Source organism: Pomacea canaliculata, linkage group LG2, assembly GCF_003073045.1.
Source record: "Pomacea canaliculata isolate SZHN2017 linkage group LG2, ASM307304v1, whole genome shotgun sequence".
Classification (NCBI taxonomy): domain Eukaryota; kingdom Metazoa; phylum Mollusca; class Gastropoda; order Architaenioglossa; family Ampullariidae; genus Pomacea; species Pomacea canaliculata.
Genome location: NC_037591.1, coordinates 20,143,863 through 20,165,163, shown reverse-complemented (window position 1 = coordinate 20,165,163; position 21,301 = coordinate 20,143,863). Strand labels below are relative to the sequence as shown.

The 21,301-nt window shown below is 43.3% G+C and overlaps 1 protein-coding gene across 11 annotated transcripts in view; it reads left to right on the top strand.

Annotated features, from left to right (window-relative positions):
• LOC112558131 (myosin-10-like) overlaps window positions 1-21,301 on the top strand; it is a 42,867-nt gene that overhangs the window by 6,384 nt on the left and 15,182 nt on the right. For 3 of the 11 annotated variants that reach the window (XM_025228356.1, XM_025228355.1, XM_025228354.1), the window contains 11 exons: window positions 885-970; window positions 1,374-1,474; window positions 2,277-2,444; window positions 4,178-4,244; window positions 4,533-4,639; window positions 11,175-11,261; window positions 12,991-13,083; window positions 13,621-13,677; window positions 19,330-19,416; window positions 19,598-19,637; window positions 20,049-20,120. In XM_025228356.1, coding sequence (XP_025084141.1) covers window positions 885-970; window positions 1,374-1,474; window positions 2,277-2,444; window positions 4,178-4,244; window positions 4,533-4,639; window positions 11,175-11,261; window positions 12,991-13,083; window positions 13,621-13,677; window positions 19,330-19,416; window positions 19,598-19,637; window positions 20,049-20,120 — 965 coding nt within the window. The remainder of the gene's footprint in view (window positions 1-884; window positions 971-1,373; window positions 1,475-2,276; window positions 2,445-4,177; window positions 4,245-4,532; window positions 4,640-11,174; window positions 11,262-12,990; window positions 13,084-13,620; window positions 13,678-19,329; window positions 19,417-19,597; window positions 19,638-20,048; window positions 20,121-21,301) is intronic. The other 8 variants (XM_025228362.1, XM_025228359.1, XM_025228357.1 and 5 more) reach the window with 8 other exon arrangements.

Here is a 21,301-nt window from a genome sequence, read left to right as displayed (position 1 = left end):
GCTGTACAAGTCCCTCGTAGTGTCAATCCTACTCTACGGCTGCGAGACTTGGACGCTGCTTGCCGCAACGGAAAAGAAGCTCCAGGCCTTTGAGAACAAGTGCTTGAGAAGGCTGCTCCGCATCTCGTACCGCGAACACAAGACCAACGCATACGTACGGAGCACCGTAACCTCCCTCGTGGGCCCACATGAGCCCCTTCTGGCAACAGTGAAGCGGCGCAAGCTCGCCTGGTTCGGTCACGTCACCCGCCACAACACCCTGTCCAAGACGATCCTACAAGGAACCCTCGAAGGGAGCCGTCGTCGTGGTCGTCCGAGGAAAAGCTGGGTCACCAACATTAAAGAATGGACCGAACGCGAGATGCCAGACCTGCTCTCATCTGCTCAAGACAGGACCGGGTGGAAAATTCTGTCTGTTGCTGCTGCCGGACGGTCCCCCCTACGCCCAGACCGGGCATGGGACTGACCTGACCTGACCTGACAATTTAAAAAATGCACAAGCTGAATGTTTAGTACAAGCCAAGATTGTCCTGAAAGACCAATTAGCTATCTGAATATTGTCACCAAGTTGTACCAGAATATAAATCAAGACCACTGGCTTAACTGTGGGCAGCAGATCTACATTTATCAGGCTCATGAGAAGACCAAGCACTCAAATGTTACTATTTTTCTGCACCATTCAGCTCTAATTAATCTCTCAGCTATGAATAGAAAGTGAACTGGACCAACAAGATAAGTGCAAGACTATAGATAAATCAAGTAAAATCTGTTGAGATTATGGGGTAAGTGGATTAGAGCAAGCCTTAAACCAAGGAATAGGTTGTGAACAGAGCTGTAAAGCAGACCTTAGCCATTTTTCATTGTTGTTTGCTTCTTATCAACAGGGGGAAGAAAAAACTTGAGAAATCTCTGCTTCAAGCTAAAGAAGAAGTGCAGACATTAGCTGAGAAACTGCTTGGTGTACAAACAGGTATTTAATGTGTGTGTGTTTGTGAGTGCATGCACATTGTATTTAGTGTGTGCATTTAGAAAGAAAGAAGGGTGGGGGAAAGGTGGAATAACTAACGCTAAAAGTTTATATATATATAGATGTTGGTTCATGTCTGTGTCAATGTGTGCACATGTGTGTGTACACCCTATGTTAGCTTAACTTTCCATAGTGAAGGGAAATGGGGATTGTTGTTTCTTTAATTAGATAATTATTTGTGATGCTGGCTCTTCAGTCTGCTTGTAGATGTTTTCTTTCCTTAAATTTATACCCACTGATCTTTTCTTGGCACCAATCTTCACTGTACCTAGACCTGTACATCCAAAGTAGTCACATCACCTGAGGCTGGTATTAAATTCCTGTAAAAAACTTTTATTTTGGACAGAACTGCAGGAGAAGGATGAAAAGTTACAATCAACATTCAAACAACTAGAGTCCAAAAATTTGGAGGTCCAAAAGTTCCGAACAGCTGCAGAACTTGCCAAGGTGTGCACCTTTCTGTGTTTTTCCCCCACTAAACTCCCATTTCAAGAAATCATTCAAAGTTTTCTAGTTCTTATTTTTCTAATCATATTTTAAAAATATTTTTCAAATGTCATGTCGGCTTAAAACTCAAGAAATACTTTGCCTTTCTCTATGCTTCCATAAAAATGTGACACTTGGCAAAAGCACCTGATGCAATCTTTTTTTAAATAATTTGATCTTATATGTTCTTTAATATTGAGATATTATATCTGAGAAACACTCATACAGCATATAATGTAGGACATTTCTGGCATCAGTTTTTATAGATATATCAAATAATGCCTCCTCTTGCAAGATAATTTATTATAGTGTTTGCTGGGATTAGAAAATATTATTTTAGAAGCCCTTAGCCCTTTTGTACTGTTTAAGAATATTTTGCCATTTAGTGCTAATTCATTCACAAAAACTAATAAAAGGTAAACTGATTTATTACATTAAACAATATGTATGTTTAAGTACACATGAATCAAAGTACTGCTGTGCTGTGAGTATTATGGCAACAGCAATAATAAAAACACCAGCAATAGCAGCAACAACAAGAACAATAGCATCGACATTGAGTCACTGTGACTGGCAGCTAAGTCTTGCACATTAGACAGCTCATCCATGGCAGAATGAAAGTATCAAGAACATTTTGTGTGAATTCTTAACTTGTCGTACCTTGCAGAAACACCTTAAAAACTTTCATCAGGTTACCTTTGTCAGGCAATAAGTAAAAGCAGCTTACCCTTTTTTATACAATGTTGATGCCAATATCCCCCAGAAAGCAGTGCAGGATACAGAAGCTCTGCAAGAGCAGATTGCTGCAAGGGATGCAAAGATCAACGAACAACGACAGCATATTACGCGACTGGAAATAGATCTTGCTCAGTCCAACCACATGACGGAGCGCAGTCAGACCAGACTGACTAGCATGGGGGAGGAGTCACAGGTGGAGCCAGCGTGTTATCAGCCTCTGTGTTAGCGCTTTGAGACTTGTGCTGACATTTGTGGAGTATTCCTCACTAGTGTGTTGTGTTGCAATAGTTTTACAAATGGTTTTTAACATTACCTCCTTCAAACCTCCATGAACTTTGACACCCCAGAGCAAGGAAAAGATTAGCTAGCAGAGATTTGAGGGGTTGGGAAGGGACTGAGTTCCCCATCCTTGTAAATAAAATTCATTAAAATGTGTCAGTAACAGAGTTGTGGGGATTTAAGGTGAAGTGGGAGGCAAATGTTATTAAGACATTTGATCCTTATTTTTTGTTGAAATCCAGATGCATCATATGAGATAAGTCTGCAGATTCTGTTGATGGTAAATCTTTAAAATACTGTTATCACTCTTGAAATGGAGTCAGAGTTGTTCACACTCAAGTCCTCATTAGATTTCAATAACTGCTGTCTTTTTAAAAACCTGAGAGAGTTTGAGTCACCACATCTACTTTTTAGTAAACGACAAATGACGAACTTTATGAATCCTAATAGGCAATTATACCTTGCAAGTGTGCTTGGTTAGGAAAAACTCAAGTGCTAGTTACAAGGATAAGGATAATGTGCAGCATAAGGATGACCCTCATCACCTAAATAATTACACTAAGAGCACTAATAGTTCACTTATAGCTGCTCCTTTGAATAATTTATTTGCTAGCACTATGCGCTTATGATGTGTTGTCAACCCAGCCATTGATGTTGGCACTAGAGCCTCTGTGTTGACTTTCTCAGTGCAGTGAGTGTGTATTCTGACATTGTTGCTTTGGAGAATTGTTATATTGTGTGCCATGAACTGACTTGAATTAATGTTTGAATGTTAACAATACCATGTGTATGTGCAGCATGTGCACGAAGTCACCAACATATTTATGATGTGCTTGTGCATGCACGCATGCTTCCACACACTCACTCAGTCAATATATTGTAGAAGGTACAGAGAGTAGAGGGAGTCATCGCATAGTTTTCACCTTTACAATGAAATCACCTCACTGATTAGGAAAGGCATAAGGAAATGCATAAGCATGAAAGCAGAATAGGCCAACACTAAAGCAAAAGTATTTCCTCCACTTGGTCTGTTCAGCACAATCAATATGATACACTTCAGTCTTTCATCATTAAAAGGAAAGGTTTTCTTATTGTGCATTCTGCTAACCTGTGTCTTCATCATTTCGGTCAAAAACTTGGTGAACTTTTTGACTTTGCTGGTGCGTGTGATTTATCTTAATGGTGTTGCATGTTGAGTTTGTTTTGATTTATAATGACTTTCATATAGTTATATTTTAAATATACTTAACTTCATGCTTTGAATTATTAAACATTTTTGTGATGTTAATTTAATACATACTGTAGTAGCTTGCATTAATTCAATAGCTTTTAACATTGTACTATGAAGCAGTTGAAATGTGCCTTAAATGGATTATCCATGTGTCTTTGAGTCAATAATTTTTTTACTTTTTCTTTTTAACACGTGCACCTGTTATTCCAGAAATTTAGAGGCCATAAAATATAAGGTGTGAAGATTTCTTTCTTTGCCTGATTGATTTGATCCTAAAGTATCAATTTAAAACTGCCTGTTTGATTAACTCATAGGACTACACAAATTAGTGGTAGCTGTAAATGGCCACCAGCATTATATTATTTTAAGTGAATTAAATTCTTGGTGTCATGCATTTTTTTCATTTCTTCCTTTAGCAAAAGATTGTTCTCGTTCAGAAAGAGCTTGAGGAACAAAAGCGAATGACTGAAGACATCAAAAGAGGTAATATGTTTGTTCGTATTTGCTTAATGCTTGTTTTTATTTGAAAGTTATTGGAAAATATATTTGCTACAAAAAAATATAATTGCATACTGAGACATGCAGGTAGTAAGATCACTGTTAGTGTCAAGCAGAGCCAGACAGGGCTCTTCATTAACTCGACATTGGTAGTGTGCAGGCACTCAACACAAAGTTACCTACCCTGTGCAAAATGTGGGAGCTTGATATAGCTTATAGGTATGTAAGTCTGTAATCTTAATAGACACAAAAATGCCATTACCATTTGTGCAGACCTTACCAAGCTGTATGAGGACCAGATTGCAGCACTGACAGAGGCCCATCACAAGGAGCTGGAAGAGATCAAGAAACAGCATGCCACTCAGATCCACTCACTGACGGTAGGCCAACAGTTTTCATACTTGACTCTTTTTGATTCTTCTTGATAGTCTAGCTCTGTAAACATGTGAATGTTTATAGGGGTATAAGGATACTTTCATTGTCTACTGATGCCTTCCCTGTCAATAAAGATGCCAATGGTTGATTGATTGATCAAGACCACCCATAAGATCGTTGACAACTCTATGAAAGATGTTAATCCTGACAACCTTTGCTGAAACTAGAGGTGCCCTTATTTGCTCCAAAAGTTTTACATCACATTTACCTCAGTATTCTTCTTTACGCTGGTTAGAAAATTCACAAGAAACAGGTATGGCATTTGAAACTGAGGTTAAATTTGGCTTCCTAACACTTTATAATGTGCAAATGATATTTTGTCATAGTAACCATATGGTTCAAATACAGCAATAGCATCAAAACTGGAAGTCAGACCAACACTTGGAATTGCATGCATAGTTCTCTGAAAAGGTCTATTATGAATAATAAAGAAAATGAACAACAGTAGCAGACAAAGTTATTGCGCCTATTATTGCATATATCCTCTGTTACCTCATTTAATTAAATTCTTTGCATGTAAAATATTAACTTTATTGCATTTGAGATCTGTTTCATGTTCTTAATTTTAATTTGATAGACTACATTAACATGCGTCATGTGACGCTGTGTTTTTATTGTTAAATCTTGTATCCCTGTTAACGTGGACACTTGCCCCAGAGTGCGGGCACATTTTGTGACTAGATGGCTCGTTGCCTGTGAAGCAAACTTGTGATTAAAGCGATGTGTAGAGGAGTCAACTGTTTGCCCTCAGCCATGCTGATAGCAAGGAGCGTTCATAACCCGGAGAAGCCTTGAACGACTTAGCACGATCGTACACCTAATTACAAAAGGGCGGATAGGTGGCTGAAAATGTGTGGCACCTACTGGGGCTGGCGAGTGAATGGACAGAAATGGGTTTTTGTGATATCAAAGCCACTGGTCGCCGCCATTGCAGCGCACCACATGTGAATGGCAGGGACAACACTGCGTCGTGGCTTTTGTAGTGGCCAGTAAAAGTGGGCAAGAGAACAATGGTTTGTTTCTGCACAGTGCGAACATGTATTGTAATGTCTCTTCATGAGATCGTATTTCTGGCGTCTTCAACACCTCGGTGTGAGGCGTGATTTGCATTGGAAATTCATGTACTGTATGGGGGCTGGTGGCATAAGGCCAATCCAGAGCCAGCCCTTCAGGTTTAGTTAGTGCACGTGTGACTTTTTGGCATGGAATCTGTTAATTAAACATTTTGTTTTATTCCTACATATAAAAATTAGCTTGACACAGCGTGTCGATCCAATCTCCACAGACAGCCGGACAACTAGCTCGCCACAGCACGCTATGGTATCCAGCTCAATACAGTGTACTTCTTACAACTTTGTAAACCATTTATTTTGCCAAATTTAGTTACAGTACTATCACGTGTTTACCGCCAGTACACGGAAGCTAGTTTCACCAGGTTTTCCTTTTGAAATTGTAATTATTTCATACTAGCAAGTGGATCAAACATTCTCCAGGTGACCATCTTATTGTCTGCATAATGTACGTATAGAATGAATTGTATAGGTATAGAATGAATTGAGTAAGTATAAAATGCATTTTATAGCTAGAGAGAGGAAACTCCCCTCTTGGCGCCCTATGGTAGCAAAGGTTATTTGTTAAGCAGTGCTCGCTGGCTAGTTCCGTTATCACTCCCTCACCCTTCCTTTCCCCCTCTCTCCTACATACACTCACACAGTCTGCCCTCTACAACTCTACAATGAACTTATTACCAACATTTGCTCTGTTTAACATAAGTTAGCGTCATGAGTGAAATCTTATAACGAGTAAAATAAACACTAAAATATAATGTTTCATAGACCTCAGAAAGGAGAAGTCCTGCAAAATTTGGTTAGAATGGGACAATCGATGTCTGTTTGTCTGTCGTGGGCGCGTGTGCACACACACAGACTGTAATATACGATGTCCACTCATGCAGTTGTCACGTGACCCGGCTTGGAAAGATTATTTCACGACTGTAAGTCTGTTCACAGACCAACCAGACGGCGCGGTGTTTGTCTCTCCGCACATATTGAGTTGTGTGAATTTTACATGAGGAATGAAGAGCCAAAACTTAATTTCCTCTACGATGTTGCCTTTAGAGATTAGCTGTCAAAATTGTATGTCCTTGTGCTTGGGCGTGCGCGTGTGTGAATGAAAGAGAGGTGGGTTCGTGCGACTGTGTATTAGAGATTAAGATGAGCGTGTGTGTGAGAGAGAGAGAGGTGGGTGTGTGTGACTGTACTAAGGTGAACGTGCATGCGTGTGCGTTACTCTACCGACTTCCACGCGACATGTGTGTTCTTGTTGACCAAAAATCCCCCTGAAGTCAGAGACAGAATGACGACTAGGAGTCCACCGACTTCCAGCCCCCATGGCGCCCAGTATCTCCTGGCACTTCAACGGTCAGAAAAGCGGTGAAGCGTGCAATCAGTGCGTATTGCTTACATACAATCTAACTTAGTTACCTCAGTCACTAGCGAGGTGACGTCGCCTGTGGGAGGCTCCGGGTATTTCTACAACGGTTAAAGTTTCTTTGATGATACTATCGACTGGTCGGTTCTTTCATGACCAGGGGAGGGGGATAAAAAGCGGTATGTGTGAAAGGGTATCAAACCAGGCACCTCGACTCACATTTGCACACAATAAGAACCAAGGGCATGCATAGTGCCACGTGTCCTTCATTCCAGGCGTCAGGTCACCCGCACGCTTGAAAGAAACAAATATTCAAAAGTGACAATACACTTTCAAATAAAAAAAAACAAACGGCTTGTCACGGTGTTTGCAGGTTCACCGCACGGCGTTGACGACACATCATGGAGAGAGAAACCGCTGCTCCCCTGGGTGGCGGTGCAGGTCCACTCCACAGAACTGCTTTCACTGATCGCTTACTCAACGTTTTGCCATGAGGAGATCATTGACAAGACTAGTCACAGTCCTTGTATTCTCTCGGCGGTTGAATAGCTTCAGGCCTACAGAAGATCAGCAGTGCGGTACGACACAATAGCTGGCGTTGTGTTATGGCTGCTCAAGTATATAATCCATTGAAAGCATAGAAAGTAAGGCTTTGTTCGCTTTTAGCACTTCAGGAATAAAAGTTTGTTTTCAAATGTGTAGGCAGTTGTCACCATAGAGATCGTTATACATGTCCAGCTGACAAAAGCCGCCTGCAAAATGGGTTTTATGTGTAGCACGTGCAGCAACTGGTGTTAGGCTATAACACCGCACACTCGTGTACCGGTACCAGGGTATACTACCACACATTTATAGACTGGTATCAGGGTAAGCTACCACACAATCACACCTTAATTAAAGGCGCTGATGACGAGAGAGGACAACTCTGTGCAAGCAAGCATTTTTTTGTAGGACTTTTACGTGGGGAGTGCCAGAGAGGGGAGAATGGGGAGAGTAGTCAACCCGCACCGAAGCCGGAGGAACATGGAGGCAGTTTGTGCGCTGAGTGCTTGGCGCATGTTGCTAGAAAACCTTGCAGGGGGTCGCCAGTTCCACCCGGCACGAAGACAGACGAGGCCGAGCAAGCAGTATTAAACATACGGGCAAGCAGACCTGCCCGGGTGACAGCACACCTGTAAAAGCCCTGATTTGTTATCGATTAGCGTGTACAGCACTTTGTTCACAGCCTTTCACAGTACTTTGTTCATATACTAGTCACTGGGTTGCCGGGGTGTGCTTCTAGTCCCAGTTTCCACTTTAGACGGCGCGCATGCGTTGTTGTCGCACGAGAGAGAGGGGGCAGAGGTGACCCAAGTAACTCTGGGGTGGGGGGACCCTAGCGACTTTGAGTGACATTGACTTTCATGCTGTATGAACGTTCAAGGGCCGAGGGCTTAGTGTTTGTCAATGTTGGCAGTCGCCACCAATCAGTAGTATTTGAGATTAGAGTTGTGTACATTGTTAGATGTGTGCAACACTTTGATTGAGCAGGCCGCCAAATAGTTTTTCTTCTTCGATCCTTGGAACTGTGTGAAATAAGTTTTTTGTTCGGTTATGAATTAATTTGTGGCTTCTGTGCGGGTTTTTAATCTTTTTCTTGCGCTCAGTCCAGCAAGGAATCAAATATTGAGCTTTGGTTCGCCCTTTTGTGTGAGGTGTGTGCTTGCCCCCGTTGCTAGCGAAGCTGCCTTCCTTGGAAACCAGAGGACCAGGTTGGGAGATGACGAATTACAAATGATATAGTAGCCTTTCAGTGATATCATCGTCTCATGGATGACAGCCCCTTTGGCCTGTTACCGTAACAACAAACAAAGAAAGTCATGGTGCTAACGGATTACACGCTTTCGACGTGAAAAGGTCAAAGTTCGAAGAGGCGCGTTCTCAGGGAGGGTTCCTCGGTGACTATACGCACTGTGGACGTTGTGCCGACAGATCTTGGTCGTCTGCTTCAGTTATCAGCTGTCTTCGTTAATATGAGTGACAACCATTTTAACCAGGTCCGTTCTGGAGACGGCTTGCAGCTTCCTGGCTTTGTCTTGTGATCGCAGTGTGTGCCAAGCTGCTCCTCATGGCGACACAAGTGATACAGTACATGGACCTGCGTCTGACTATAGACAACAACCCTCCTCCTTATGCGCTGGCCTATCAGGTAAAACATGAAAGACATGTATACAGTGTGCTGATTAGCCTTTTAATGTGGACGTGCTTCAGTATGTGTGAACTAACATCGTGCCCGCCATGCCTTTAATGTGTGCCTGACCTACAGCTGGACAGCTGCTTGAGCTCTCTCTCTCTCGCATTTTGCGTGTGAACTTTTGTTGTGGATGAGCTGAAGTAAGGGCATGAAGTCACAGAGAAGTGAATTGTTAGGGAAGGCATGAGACAAGAGTCGTAGCTGCTCACTGACGAGGAAGGACTTTGATTATGTAAGCAACTCGCGGCATGGCTATCATTAAGAGAAACGAAACGTTAAAAACTGCCGAGATTACAAAGCAGGCATGGCACCAACTCCTTACTCGTTGTTTGCAAACTGTCGCTATATCTGTCTCCGTGAAGATAAACAAGAATACGAGTAAACCTGGGGTTGGGAGGGAGGGGGCAGGAAAGGTCGGGAGAGAAGAAACAAGTGTGGGGACGTTACAGCGTATGTGACAATACTATTGTGACTTCAATACAACACTGACAATAGTAACCGACGCTAGGGTCAGGGGTCATTCACACGGGCGGGAGGTGGTGGGGGATGCTGATAGTGTGGCGAGTAAGTTCTTTGTCAAAGACGAAACCAAACACATTCCAAATCAGTAATCAGTCGTCAATCTGGCACCAGTGGGTTTGTCTCCCCGCCGCGCCTCGAGGACCGCCGAGCTCATTTTTTGTCGAGAGCTGCTTGGGGTTATCTGATCTGGCAGATGGTTCCCAGTGTCCTAGTGGCAAATCTCTCGCACAGGTGGGCGATGGAGCTGGCTGTTGTGTTCCCTGCCTGATTTACTGCACCAGGCTTGTTTTTACATGATCCCTGGACCTCGGCTGTGTGTTGTGAGGCTTGCGTGACGTCGACTGAGCGGGGCTGAGGGGCGCGTGACGTTTAGTGGGGACTGAGAAGTGGGTGACGTTCATCAAGAGGGGCTGGAGGTGCATGCAACTCCCTACACACACAGGGAACATGCAGGGAGACATAGCGAAGATCGGTTATTTATTTCATTCAGTCCTACTTTATGTCGTGAAACCTCAGTATTGTGACAGATCGATAGTTTTGATATTTAGATTAATTGATTCTGTTGATGTTGTTGTGCCAGTGGCTACTTTGTGGTTATTATAGGGCAGGAATGAATGCAACAAAACTGAACAGTTAAAAAGTAAATGTTCTAAAGCTCTTCTCAGGGTTCTTATTTCTGATTCTGAGAATGTTACACACAACTACTACATGTCCTAATAACTATACAGATATATGCATAAAGATAAATTATATGCCGTGAAAATACATTTAGAGAATGTTACACAGAACTATTATATGTCATAAAACTATTCATGTCAAGAGAGATACACTATTTCATGTGAAAATACATTTTGAGAGTGTTAAACAAAATTATTTTGTGTCGGAATTGCTATATACGTGTATATGTATATACCTAGATATACACTATTTGGCGTGGAAAAAACATGACCACAGCTTGATTTATGTATACAGTATATAGACAAACTGACAGGCAGATAGACACAGAGAACGCGAAAGATTTTAGTGGATGGATGGAAGGCAGGAGATAAAAATGTCAAAAGTTTCTTGAATATTTCCTTTTTCTCTGCTGTTGTAGAACATTTTATTTTACCTCTTAGTAAAAACTATGCACAGGTTTTCTGCTCTTGTCCGGAGTTGTCTGAAGTAATTCATTTCGGTCTTGAAGTGAGCTTGTCTGCGGCTGTGCGGTGCTCACCGCGTGTTTGGCTCTGTGTGGTTATCTTAGACATTTAATTGTAGTTCACACCTCACATGCAGTTATCTGCCCGTGGCAGGAGGAGCTGCAGCAGGCGAGACAGGAGGCGGCAACCACGCAGCACTACTTGCTGCAGCTTCAGGTGCAAACGAATAACGAGGACGATGTAAGAGTTCAGCTACAGTTCCCTTTCCTCTCCTCCCTTACCTCCCCATCTCACGCCACCATGCACTGAAGCAGAAGCGACAGGTTGACACCTGGACAGACAGGCGGTGTTTGTTATAGTGATAACAATTATGCTGCTTGTTATGGCAAGTATAACAAGCGAGGCGAAAACAAACACCAGACGATATTATGTATATTTGATTTGAGTACTGCTGAACTGTGACCTTGCCTGTACTCGGGGTGGCTGTCTGCAGTCGCTTCTGCCTCAGTGTGTCGAGGTGTCTCCAGCAGAGCAGCAAAGAGTGAGCCAGACTTAACAGAGGGCGAGCTTCTACTAACAGGTGGCTTCAGGTTGTCCCCTCCCCAAGCGAAAAAAGTTGTTTTCGAAGTAAAATTACACAAAATGAGGTCGCTAACATATTAACATGTCTTTTGTTTATGTGTAGTGCCAACCTGTAGGAGTACCCTAGTCGGTACCAATAAATGCTCGTCTAATTCTTCAGTGTAGCTTAGACATTAACCGTCTCTTTGTGTCAGTTAGTTTGTCTCTCCCGTCTTTGTTCTTCCGTGTGTGAGAATGGTATGAAGAAAACGCTTGGGGCATCTCTGAAGTTCCATGGAGACAGGGAAGAGGAAAGCACCCGAATCAACAAGGATTAATGTAGTGTAAGGAAATAAAGAGGATGACGATGTTTAGTTGTGTGTAACTTGTTAATTGTCTTCCTGTCTATCAGTCTGTCTCTTCCTTTCTCTGTTACTGTCGTTGTTGTCCTCTTTATCCTATTTATCGTTGTCATCGCGAAGAGACATTGGTCAGTCAACAATATACAGCAAGGGAGTTGTTGATAGGTAGCAGCACAGCTGTGGCGTCAGACCTCGTGACAAGGGCGTCAGATGGCGTGACTACGTGCTTTAAACACGTGTTGATAGCTTAAAGCTATAGTCCATAGGCTATAGCTATAGTCGGCCTTTTAACCTAGTGTGTCGTGTGCTATGTAATAAACTATCGCTCCATCACCTGATTTATCTTTTTAATTTATACTAACATATTTCATGATTTATTTTAGCCTTTTATGTACTAACATAATCGATAACTAACCTTTGCCTTTTAATCTACTAAAATCCTTCACTTTGCGATGTAATATGTTACGGTAGATTTTTTCACACACGTTTTATGGGCATGTAATGATTTTTCATTAATAGTATATCAATATTTATTACATGAAAATTTTATCAAATTATTGCTGTTATTTTTTGTTTAGGAATTATTTTTATTATAATTACGCCTTTCCATGTAATGAGAAGTTCACCTCGACCTTTACACATAGCAACTAGTGTTGTCAACATAGGCATGACAACTAGTATCAACATAGGCATTACAACTAGTGTCAGCATAGGCATTACAACTAGTGTCAACATAGGCATTACAACTAGTGTCAACATAGGCATTACAACTAGTGTTGTTAAAATGTACATTATGCTAAAATTTTCTTGGAGAACTAGATTACAACACAATGTATCTTTGTACTGCCCTTCTGCCCTTAAATGATCTTGCCGGCTCTTTCATAGCCTTTTTATCAGTCTGTGGTCATTGTTTACAACTATACTGACTGCTTAATTTAAATTCATTTAATTGTTATCTAATATGATTGAAAGACGTTCAAGCTTTAAGTCGGTTTTTTAAATACATTTTCGTTCATCAATTGAGCAATTTGTTTCTTGTGCCTTAGGGAGCGGCAGATACCCAGTCGGAAACAGGCCGCCAGTTCGATCTCGACTCAGAAACCAGCATTGATGGCATCTCGCGACAGAGTTCTAAACAGGTAAAGTGTGAAAGTCTGTAGTGTGGAAACAGGTAACGTGTGAAAGTCTGTAGCGTGGAAACAGGTAAAGTGTGAAAGTCTGTAGCGTGGAAACAGGTAAAGTGTGAAAGTCTGTAGCGTGGAAACAGGTAAAGTGTGAAAGTCTGTAGCGTGGAAACAGGTAAAGTGTGAAAGTTTGCAGCGAGAAAATAGACGAGCTGACTGACAGTCAGTAGGTATCAAGTTCAGAGCAGATTCACTGGCACACTGGACATCTAAGCATAGCCGCGGATTCTCACCTGAAATTGCTATAGCCAGTGAGAGTCACGTGACTGCTGGAAGCCGACCGACAGTGCTAGGCAGCTCCTGCAGAACGAAGCTTATGCTTGCTTATGCCTTTCTAACTGCTAACCTGTGTGTTTCTGTACACGTAATGCTGGTGTTTGTTGACTTAGTCATACCGCAGTGATTGGTTCACTAGCTGCTTTATTAACATCATTGTCCTCCGATAACTAACGTCCTCCATCACTTGACTTTCGCTGCCCCCTGCCTGACCAGGGAGGACCTGGCACCGCCGCCCTCAGACAACATAAACGCGTTCGCATTCAATTCAAGGTGAGCTAACTTTTCAAGGAGTTCGCTAATTTCTTTCTTTTTTTCCGTAACTCCGTGAATTTATTTATTTCTTAACTCTACTGGCGTCTCTCCTGAGCGCAACCAGCCCATGTTCTTCTTCTTTCGTTGGTTCTCCGTCCATTTCACATTTCAGCCCAACCTGCACCTAAAGCTTCCCCAGTGTGTGAGTGTTTTTGTGTTCTTGTTTATCTTGTGTAAATTTTCGCCTTCTTACCTGTTTTTTCCCTCCCCGCTTGTTTCCCTTGTTTTGGCCCGTCTGCTCCTCTTGCACCTTGTCGCACGTGTTTGGATCCCTGTGGTCACAATTTCGCATGTGCATCACATTCCTCGGGCCACCTGTCACATATTCACCAACATCGCTGTCGCAGTGGAGGGGAGGTCTTACATCCACCCGCTCTCCATCTTTACTGGGCCCCGGTCTTAACAGTTGGTATATCTGTGAAAACCTTGTTCTTCTGTCGCGCCCTATAATAATGTTTCTGTGTACATGCTTCGATGCTATTTATTTCATAACACAAGCTGTTGTTTAAAGTCAGCAATGTGACGTGTTGTATTTGTTCTTGAACAATACCTGTGATGTGACACGATATTCGTTGTATGAAGTCAGTAGCGGCTTGTCCCTGTAGCTGTTTACACAAAGGACAACCAATGCAAGTAAGGTAAAATGATACCTTTCCCCTCGAGCTGTGGAGAGTGCAGAGAGAGGATAAATCCGTAACGAATGTGCACAGTTAACTGACACACCTAGGGCTGAGTGGCTGTAAGTGTCAGGACTCAGGTCTACCACTCTGGTGTGCATGGCGATGTCTAGAGGCGTGTTAGCGGTGAAGGGAAGGGGTTAACGCTTTATTGCTATCTTATAATATTATCGTTATCTCATAATGACCTAAAACTCCGCCATTGGGGTGGAGCGAGCAGCTGTTCTCAGTCTGGAGTGTGTGGACAGCGCTGTCTGGAACCCGTATGCACACACGCACGTGCAGTCGCTACGTCACCGTGGAGAGCGCGGCCACCACTCGCCCCATCTGTGTGCGCATGCGCGTGAGAGTGCGGGTGATTTGCTAGCTATTAGAGTGTCAGCGTGGCTCCACAAGGAGTGTATTAGGGGCGAAGTGGAGGGAGTCCCTTTTGTTTTCTGTGGCGAGTACATTAGGGTGTGACAGCAAATCGATGGTGTGACCAGGAAACACTTTTAGTGGCGCGGCCAACACCAGTCACGCTACAGGGGAAAGTTACGGCTGGCCGTGCACACAGCAAACCTTCGCCATCACCTGGGCGGGCAGGTGGGGCTGAGCGGACATCTTGCTGTGGGTACCTGCCTCTGAAGGACGAAGAACAGAAAAAAAGACACTAAAGAACACGTTCTGAGATTAGTTTCAAGTCATATACCAAACGTTTAGGTCACAGCTGCAATGTGATTAAATAATACCATCGTTGTTTCTCTTTAAAAAAAAATAAAGATTTTTTTAGCCCTCGTCGTCGTCATCATCATTGTCTCAATCACGACCATCATCATCATTTCAGAAATGTAACTATTAGGTAATTGTTGGTTCAAAGCTTCTGTCGGAATCTTGTCGAAAAGTCGAATTCTTTATTCGTGGAAAGAAATCAATAGGTTTATTTTTCCTTTTTTTTTTTTTTTTTTTTTTTTGACAAATTAGGCAAGATAAGAGATTGGGAATTAGTGATCTCAAAGGCGAAGTCGATGTAGCGAAAACACTTCTGGAAATCAGCTTTTTTTTTCTTGTGTTTCTTTGTTTTCTCGTGTCTCGTGTTCTGCAAGGTGAAGCTGCACAGCCTCTCACGGCAAGCCTATGCATCAGCGTCGCCGTAGCAACGGCGCTATTTCACACCTGGCGAGCCCAAAACGGTGGGCGCTGCCCGGCACAGGAGTGTTGTGACGAGGCGGTGGGCAGGAGTTTACCTGTGGTGGAGTGTGGGCCGGCCTGCAATCAATGAGCTTGTGTGGCGCTTGTGGTGAGCGTCCACGGCCCGCACTCCGACGGCGAGACGCCAGTAATGAAGACACGCGCCGAGCTTTAAGTCTTCTTCCCTTCGCTGCTGGACGGGCAACATGGATGCCGGGTACACTGCAGTGCACCTACGTAACGTCTGCCGCTCGCAGAGGAGGTCATAAGCTAACGTGCTGCTTACGTCACTAGGAGCGCAGGTCACCATGTGGTCACCTGGCGTGTCTGTAGCTGTTGACAGCAGACGCCAGCCTGCAAATCCGTGTGGCGTTTGAGAAAACATCGTCAGTACAACTGATCCATCATGTTTGTGGAAACCGCTGACTACTTGGAGTACCCGGCGTGACGGAACCAGCCTTGGTTTGGCTACAACACCCGGCATCAGACTGCGAGTTTGACTTCCAGTGTGTTGAAAGTCAGTGGCTGACAGCCTTGCTGTTGACTTGTGTTGACAATCAGGAGTATCTTGACAGCCTTCGTAGCGGGTTTGCTTCTCTTCGTCGCCTGTCCAGGTGTTCGGCGTTCTTGTGTATCGTTTTTCCTACGTGCGGCTGTTACTGACGCGTATGAATAATCGAATCCTAATCTTTCTGTTATAATATTTCTGAATCAATAATACCAGAAATTAAGTAAACCAATCTTAACAGTTACCATAGCCAAGCCAGACACTTCGTTAGGCTACTAATGTGGTACGTAAATAGGATGTGATAGCATTGTGTTTTTTTTTAAATTTAATAGGTAATCTAGAATTCCTACATAAAATGTGGAAATGACTGCCGATGACCACAAGCAGGAGTGACCTACAGGGTGCTGCACGGGTCACATGTAGTGTACCCACATTGCACACGGTTCAGTCTCTTCACCCAGCTTGCATGAATAGATAAAAAAAAAAACCCCACAATTAACACTTTGACCCAACTGTTCGAATGCTTGAAACTTCTTCGTGCTGAGCTGTTAAATTATAAAAGGCTTGTTTGAGAACATCGAGATGTAGCTAAAAGTGTTAGCATATGCTCGATCTAAGGAATGCTTCGGGTGTCATTTTTAGGATGTACTCATCGTAAAGTGGAGTTAAAAGCACTCTGGTTTGTTGGGAAAAGACAGTCGTGTCTGAATTACCATCAGAGAAAGTGTGTAGTAATAGGAAGACATCATTATTTGGCTGTGCATGACAAGATTTTCATGGACAGCTTTCAAAGTGCAAGCGACTGGTGCCACCTGTCCTCTGTCGTGGACAGTATTAACCACAACATTTAATGAGGCAATCATGGCGACCTCGCAGCCCTCTCGTCTGTCACGAGTCGTTACTGGCCACTGTAGGCGGAGATAAGCTCGGACCCACAAACCTTTGATGGTCCCGCGGTTTCCAGGCGACTAAACGGCTTTCCTCGCGAACGCTGGGAGCTTAAGAAACAAATATTGTCGTCTGCTTCTCTCACCAGTTTTCCCTCTTCCATCTTAACAACCAGGCAGATCCCGGCTGCTAGGCTGCAGTAATTGGATAATTAGGCCAAAAAATTATTGAGAAATCAAAAACAGTTCAAAACGTAGTCGTGACTAGCAGTCAGTAAACACAGAGTGACAGTCATCACAGACTTTCACACAGTAAGACTGCTTAAACCGTGTCACAGTATAATCGTGTTTAGTCTTTAAACAGTCTGTGCTTGAATAACTTGGCAGAATTACTGTTATTGACGTTTTAAGTATTGTATTCAACTCGCAGAACTGTTAGGTACAGTCCCATTTACAGATTGACATTTGTCAAGTTTTTATTCACCTGGTTGGGTGTTTTAAAAAAGGCTTTCCCACATTTATTTGTACATGCATATTGTGTATGCATTTAGATAGAGTGGAGTGGTCAGTCTGCCGGACTGTGTCCGCACAGGACCTCAGCCTTGCTGCAGCTCCATCTTTCCTACATAAGCTACATAAGCCTTCTGCTTTATTAATGGACAGCTGGTCACGTGTGCGCTGTCACAGTGTAAGCCTACAGCCATCAACATGAAATTAAAGGTGAGCTAGATGCTTATTGCTAGTCTTACCTTGTGGTTGACAGCTTGCTTACGTCGCCTGTTCTCGTCATTACCTTTCATTTCTCCTCTCTTTACCTCTCTTTGTTTACTCGCTTCTTGCCAGTCGTCTGTCATGGCGCCAGGGACACTAGGAGCTCGGTGTAGAGTTTAGCTGAGCTTCGTGTTTGTCTGTGGCACTGAAAGACCTCACGTGACCGACTTTATTGTGGGCTGTATCCAGCTTGGCATTTGCCGTTCGGACTATGTCGGGTGGTGGGGTGGCTGAAAAAGGTTCTGCCGGCGCGAAAAACAGCATCACATGCACTTTTCAAGCTGCTGTTTGGGCGAAGCTGTCATCATCAATCATCATCCATCATCATCATCTGTCTTTCTCGGTTCTATTTGTTGTCTGACATCATTCAACAAGATTATCAGCAAAAGTGGCCACCTTTCAATAGAAAATAGCAAATACTTATTTTTGACACGGCTGTGTGTGTGTTTTTTTAATATTCGGGAAGAAATCGTGTACACCTTGTTTAAATTAATCTGTGAGTACACGTGTGCTTATTTACTCAATCTTAATCTGTGTGTGTGTGTGCTTGTTGTGGAAAAGGAAACGTTGACTTTGGAGGGGCACCTTGTCCTAACAAACATCATCAAGTCTCATCCTGTCTTCACTTTTGTTTGCCTCTTGCATTTGTGTGAAGCTTGCTTTTATAATGCAGTGGATAATTTAATTGTTATACTATTAATGCATTGTAATGGATTATAATGATGGTGCTGTTGAAGTGTAAATCAAACATGGAGTGTAACTGTGTAGGTAGCTGTTCAGCTTCGTGTCAACGTGTCCCTGTGTGCTGTTGGCAATGCTAGATGATGCTCAGATACTAAGCGTTGTGTAGATGATCAAGTGTTTTCAACTCACTTTGTACTGTGTTTAATCTTTGCGAAAAGCAGAGACTTGCATGATGTTTTCTTGGAAGTGGGAGTTTGCAGTGGGCGGGCAGCCAATATATATTTCCCATGACGTTTTGGCATTCACCTGTTGTACGCATGCGCGAACATCCCAACATGGTTGCTGACAATGAATCCTTGACCTCAGCTGTTTTCTCTGCTTAGTCATCTGCATAAACAAATGCCTACACCTAAACCCTATCCCAAACCCTAACCCTAAGCTAAACATCAGTGTCTCTAGTGCACACTTGTAGAGTTTGCAAGTTAGGACAGACACACACACGTGCGCGCGCGAGACAAAAACAATCGAACCTTCTTATTGAAAACCTCTCCACGATCCTTAAACAGCGTGAGCAAGATGGTCAACAATGTTTTTAACTACATTTTGATAACACGACAGACTAGACGATCGGTGAATGTGATCAGAAACGTCGTGGGAAAAGTAATTATAGAGGGCGACAAGGAAAGCGAATAACGTTAGATAAACCACGCTTACTAACATACTGAGCTAGATAATCCATGCTTTTTACACAGTCAGCTAGATAAACCACGCTTTCTAACATACTGAGCTAGATAATCCATGCTTTTTACACACTCAGCTAGATAAACCATGCTTGCTAACACACTAAGCTAGATAAACCATGCTTGCTAAGCTAGATAAACCATTCTTACTAAATCAGTGAGACTGTCTTCAGGAGAGTCGGCCGTCGACAAAAGAAGCCAAGTCTAGCAAGAAGAAGTCGTCCTCCAAGTCACCAGCTCGCACTCCGGGTGGAAAAGATGTACGTTCACTATTGTAGTGTTGGTATATGACAAAGGCATCGGGTGGATGATGGATAGTTAATTCGGACAAAATGGTTAGCGGGTAGAGTTTGGGGGTAAATTAAGTACAACATCCACTTTTGTCCATGACATCAAAAATAGTCATTAAAGCTAAAATGTGTTTGCGACGATATTTTGCAGGGCAAAGGCAGCCGAGCGAGCGGTGCAGGTGCTAAAACAGGTAAGTGAACGGTTAACGTAGGAGGTTCAGGTAATAATGTGATGCAAAAGCAAACTGGTCACGTGATTAGTCGCCTTACACAAAGTAGCCGAATACCAGCGGTAGCAGTAGCACAGATCGGATTCCATTTCTTCTTTATCGTCTTCATCTTTCTTCGTCGCCTTCGTATCTTTTGATTCTTGTAAACATGCTCGACCTTTGTATTTCCTTGTCATCTGTGATATGTTTTTGTTTTTGTTATTGTATTCTTTGTTATTTATGAAGCTAAGAGCACGGGTTGAGACATGACACCAGAGAAGGAGAGACACACAAGATATTCCTTACGTTTTCAGTTTAAAAAATGCAGATTGAGAGAGTCTCTTGTAATCCTCCTCTACAGCTAAGATGCAATGTTTCCTGTGGTTTCGTTAGACTCAGATTCCTCTGGCGAAGAGACCTCGGAATATCCCGACTCCGGCCACACAAAAGTCGAAAGAAGGGCAGGTAAATGTGACAAAGATTTTGCGGTTGAGAATTGCTTCCTAATGAAGCGAGAGATGTGGTGTGGCTAACGCTTCGTGGCTGACATTAACAGCTTGGCGCGCCCATGCGTGAATAACAGTGCGTGTGTAGGTGCACGTGTGTGTGTGTATGTGAGTCACTAAACACCACCTTCGTTGCCTAAGCATTGGTGAAATCTTTATTCCCACAAAGGGTCGGCATGGTAGTGAAAGGGTGATTTCGACGCCTGATTTCATTTACACGAAAGCGACGGCTCTGCATGCGACAAAACAACATGAAGACCAGTGAGCTTTAAATCTCTGATGTCCTCGCTAGTGGCTCCACATTTTTGCCGTCCCGTTTGATAATTTCCAACAATACTCGGTGTCTGAACATGGGCACTGCTAGGGGATCTGAACCTTTTTAACCCGGCCATTTGTATCTCCGCCGCCTTTGTTCACCTGATAGGACGGAGGATAGGTGGGGACGGGAGGTATTTTCTAAAGATCGAACTGGCCTGAACCTGCACGCTTGTTGCTGGCTATTCCAGGTTGATGAATAATAAATGGATGGCATTCATCATGCAGGAAGACAGCACTGACAAGGCAGATGGTGTGGGACCCGTATCTGATGTTAACATCACTCGCTTTATTTAGCTTCTTCGCGTAAATAGGTTTAGCTGAACGCGCAGGCCAGGAAATTGTGTGGGGAGTGAGGGAGACAGTCGTACGGGCAGCGAATGTATTAATCAGCTGTTCCCATGCCCTTCTTTAGCCCATGACCACCAAGAGACTTGACCGCTTCGTCGATTTTGTCTCCAGACCAACTAGCGAGAAACTGTCCTTTCGTGTGTTTTCGGTCATTTGGTAAATTAATCTTGACATGCATTTGTATCTTAGCTTTGAATGAACAGTAAATCAGGGTTATCTTTTAGCTTCTATCGCACTATCATGATTGTTGTTGTCACTGCAGAGGTCTCTGTCTTCCTACCTTGTGGGCGGTCCGGTGGCACAACGCGCCTGTCACCAATACAATGAGGGTTGGGGCTGTCCTGGGTTCAGCTCTCGTCTCGGGCATGCTGTTCTTTCTCTGCATGTGGCCTCTGTATACAGGACTGGCTGCCTTGCCGTAATATAGTCTTAGTTGCTGGCTCGGCGTTAAACACCAATCCCCTGTCTTCCGCC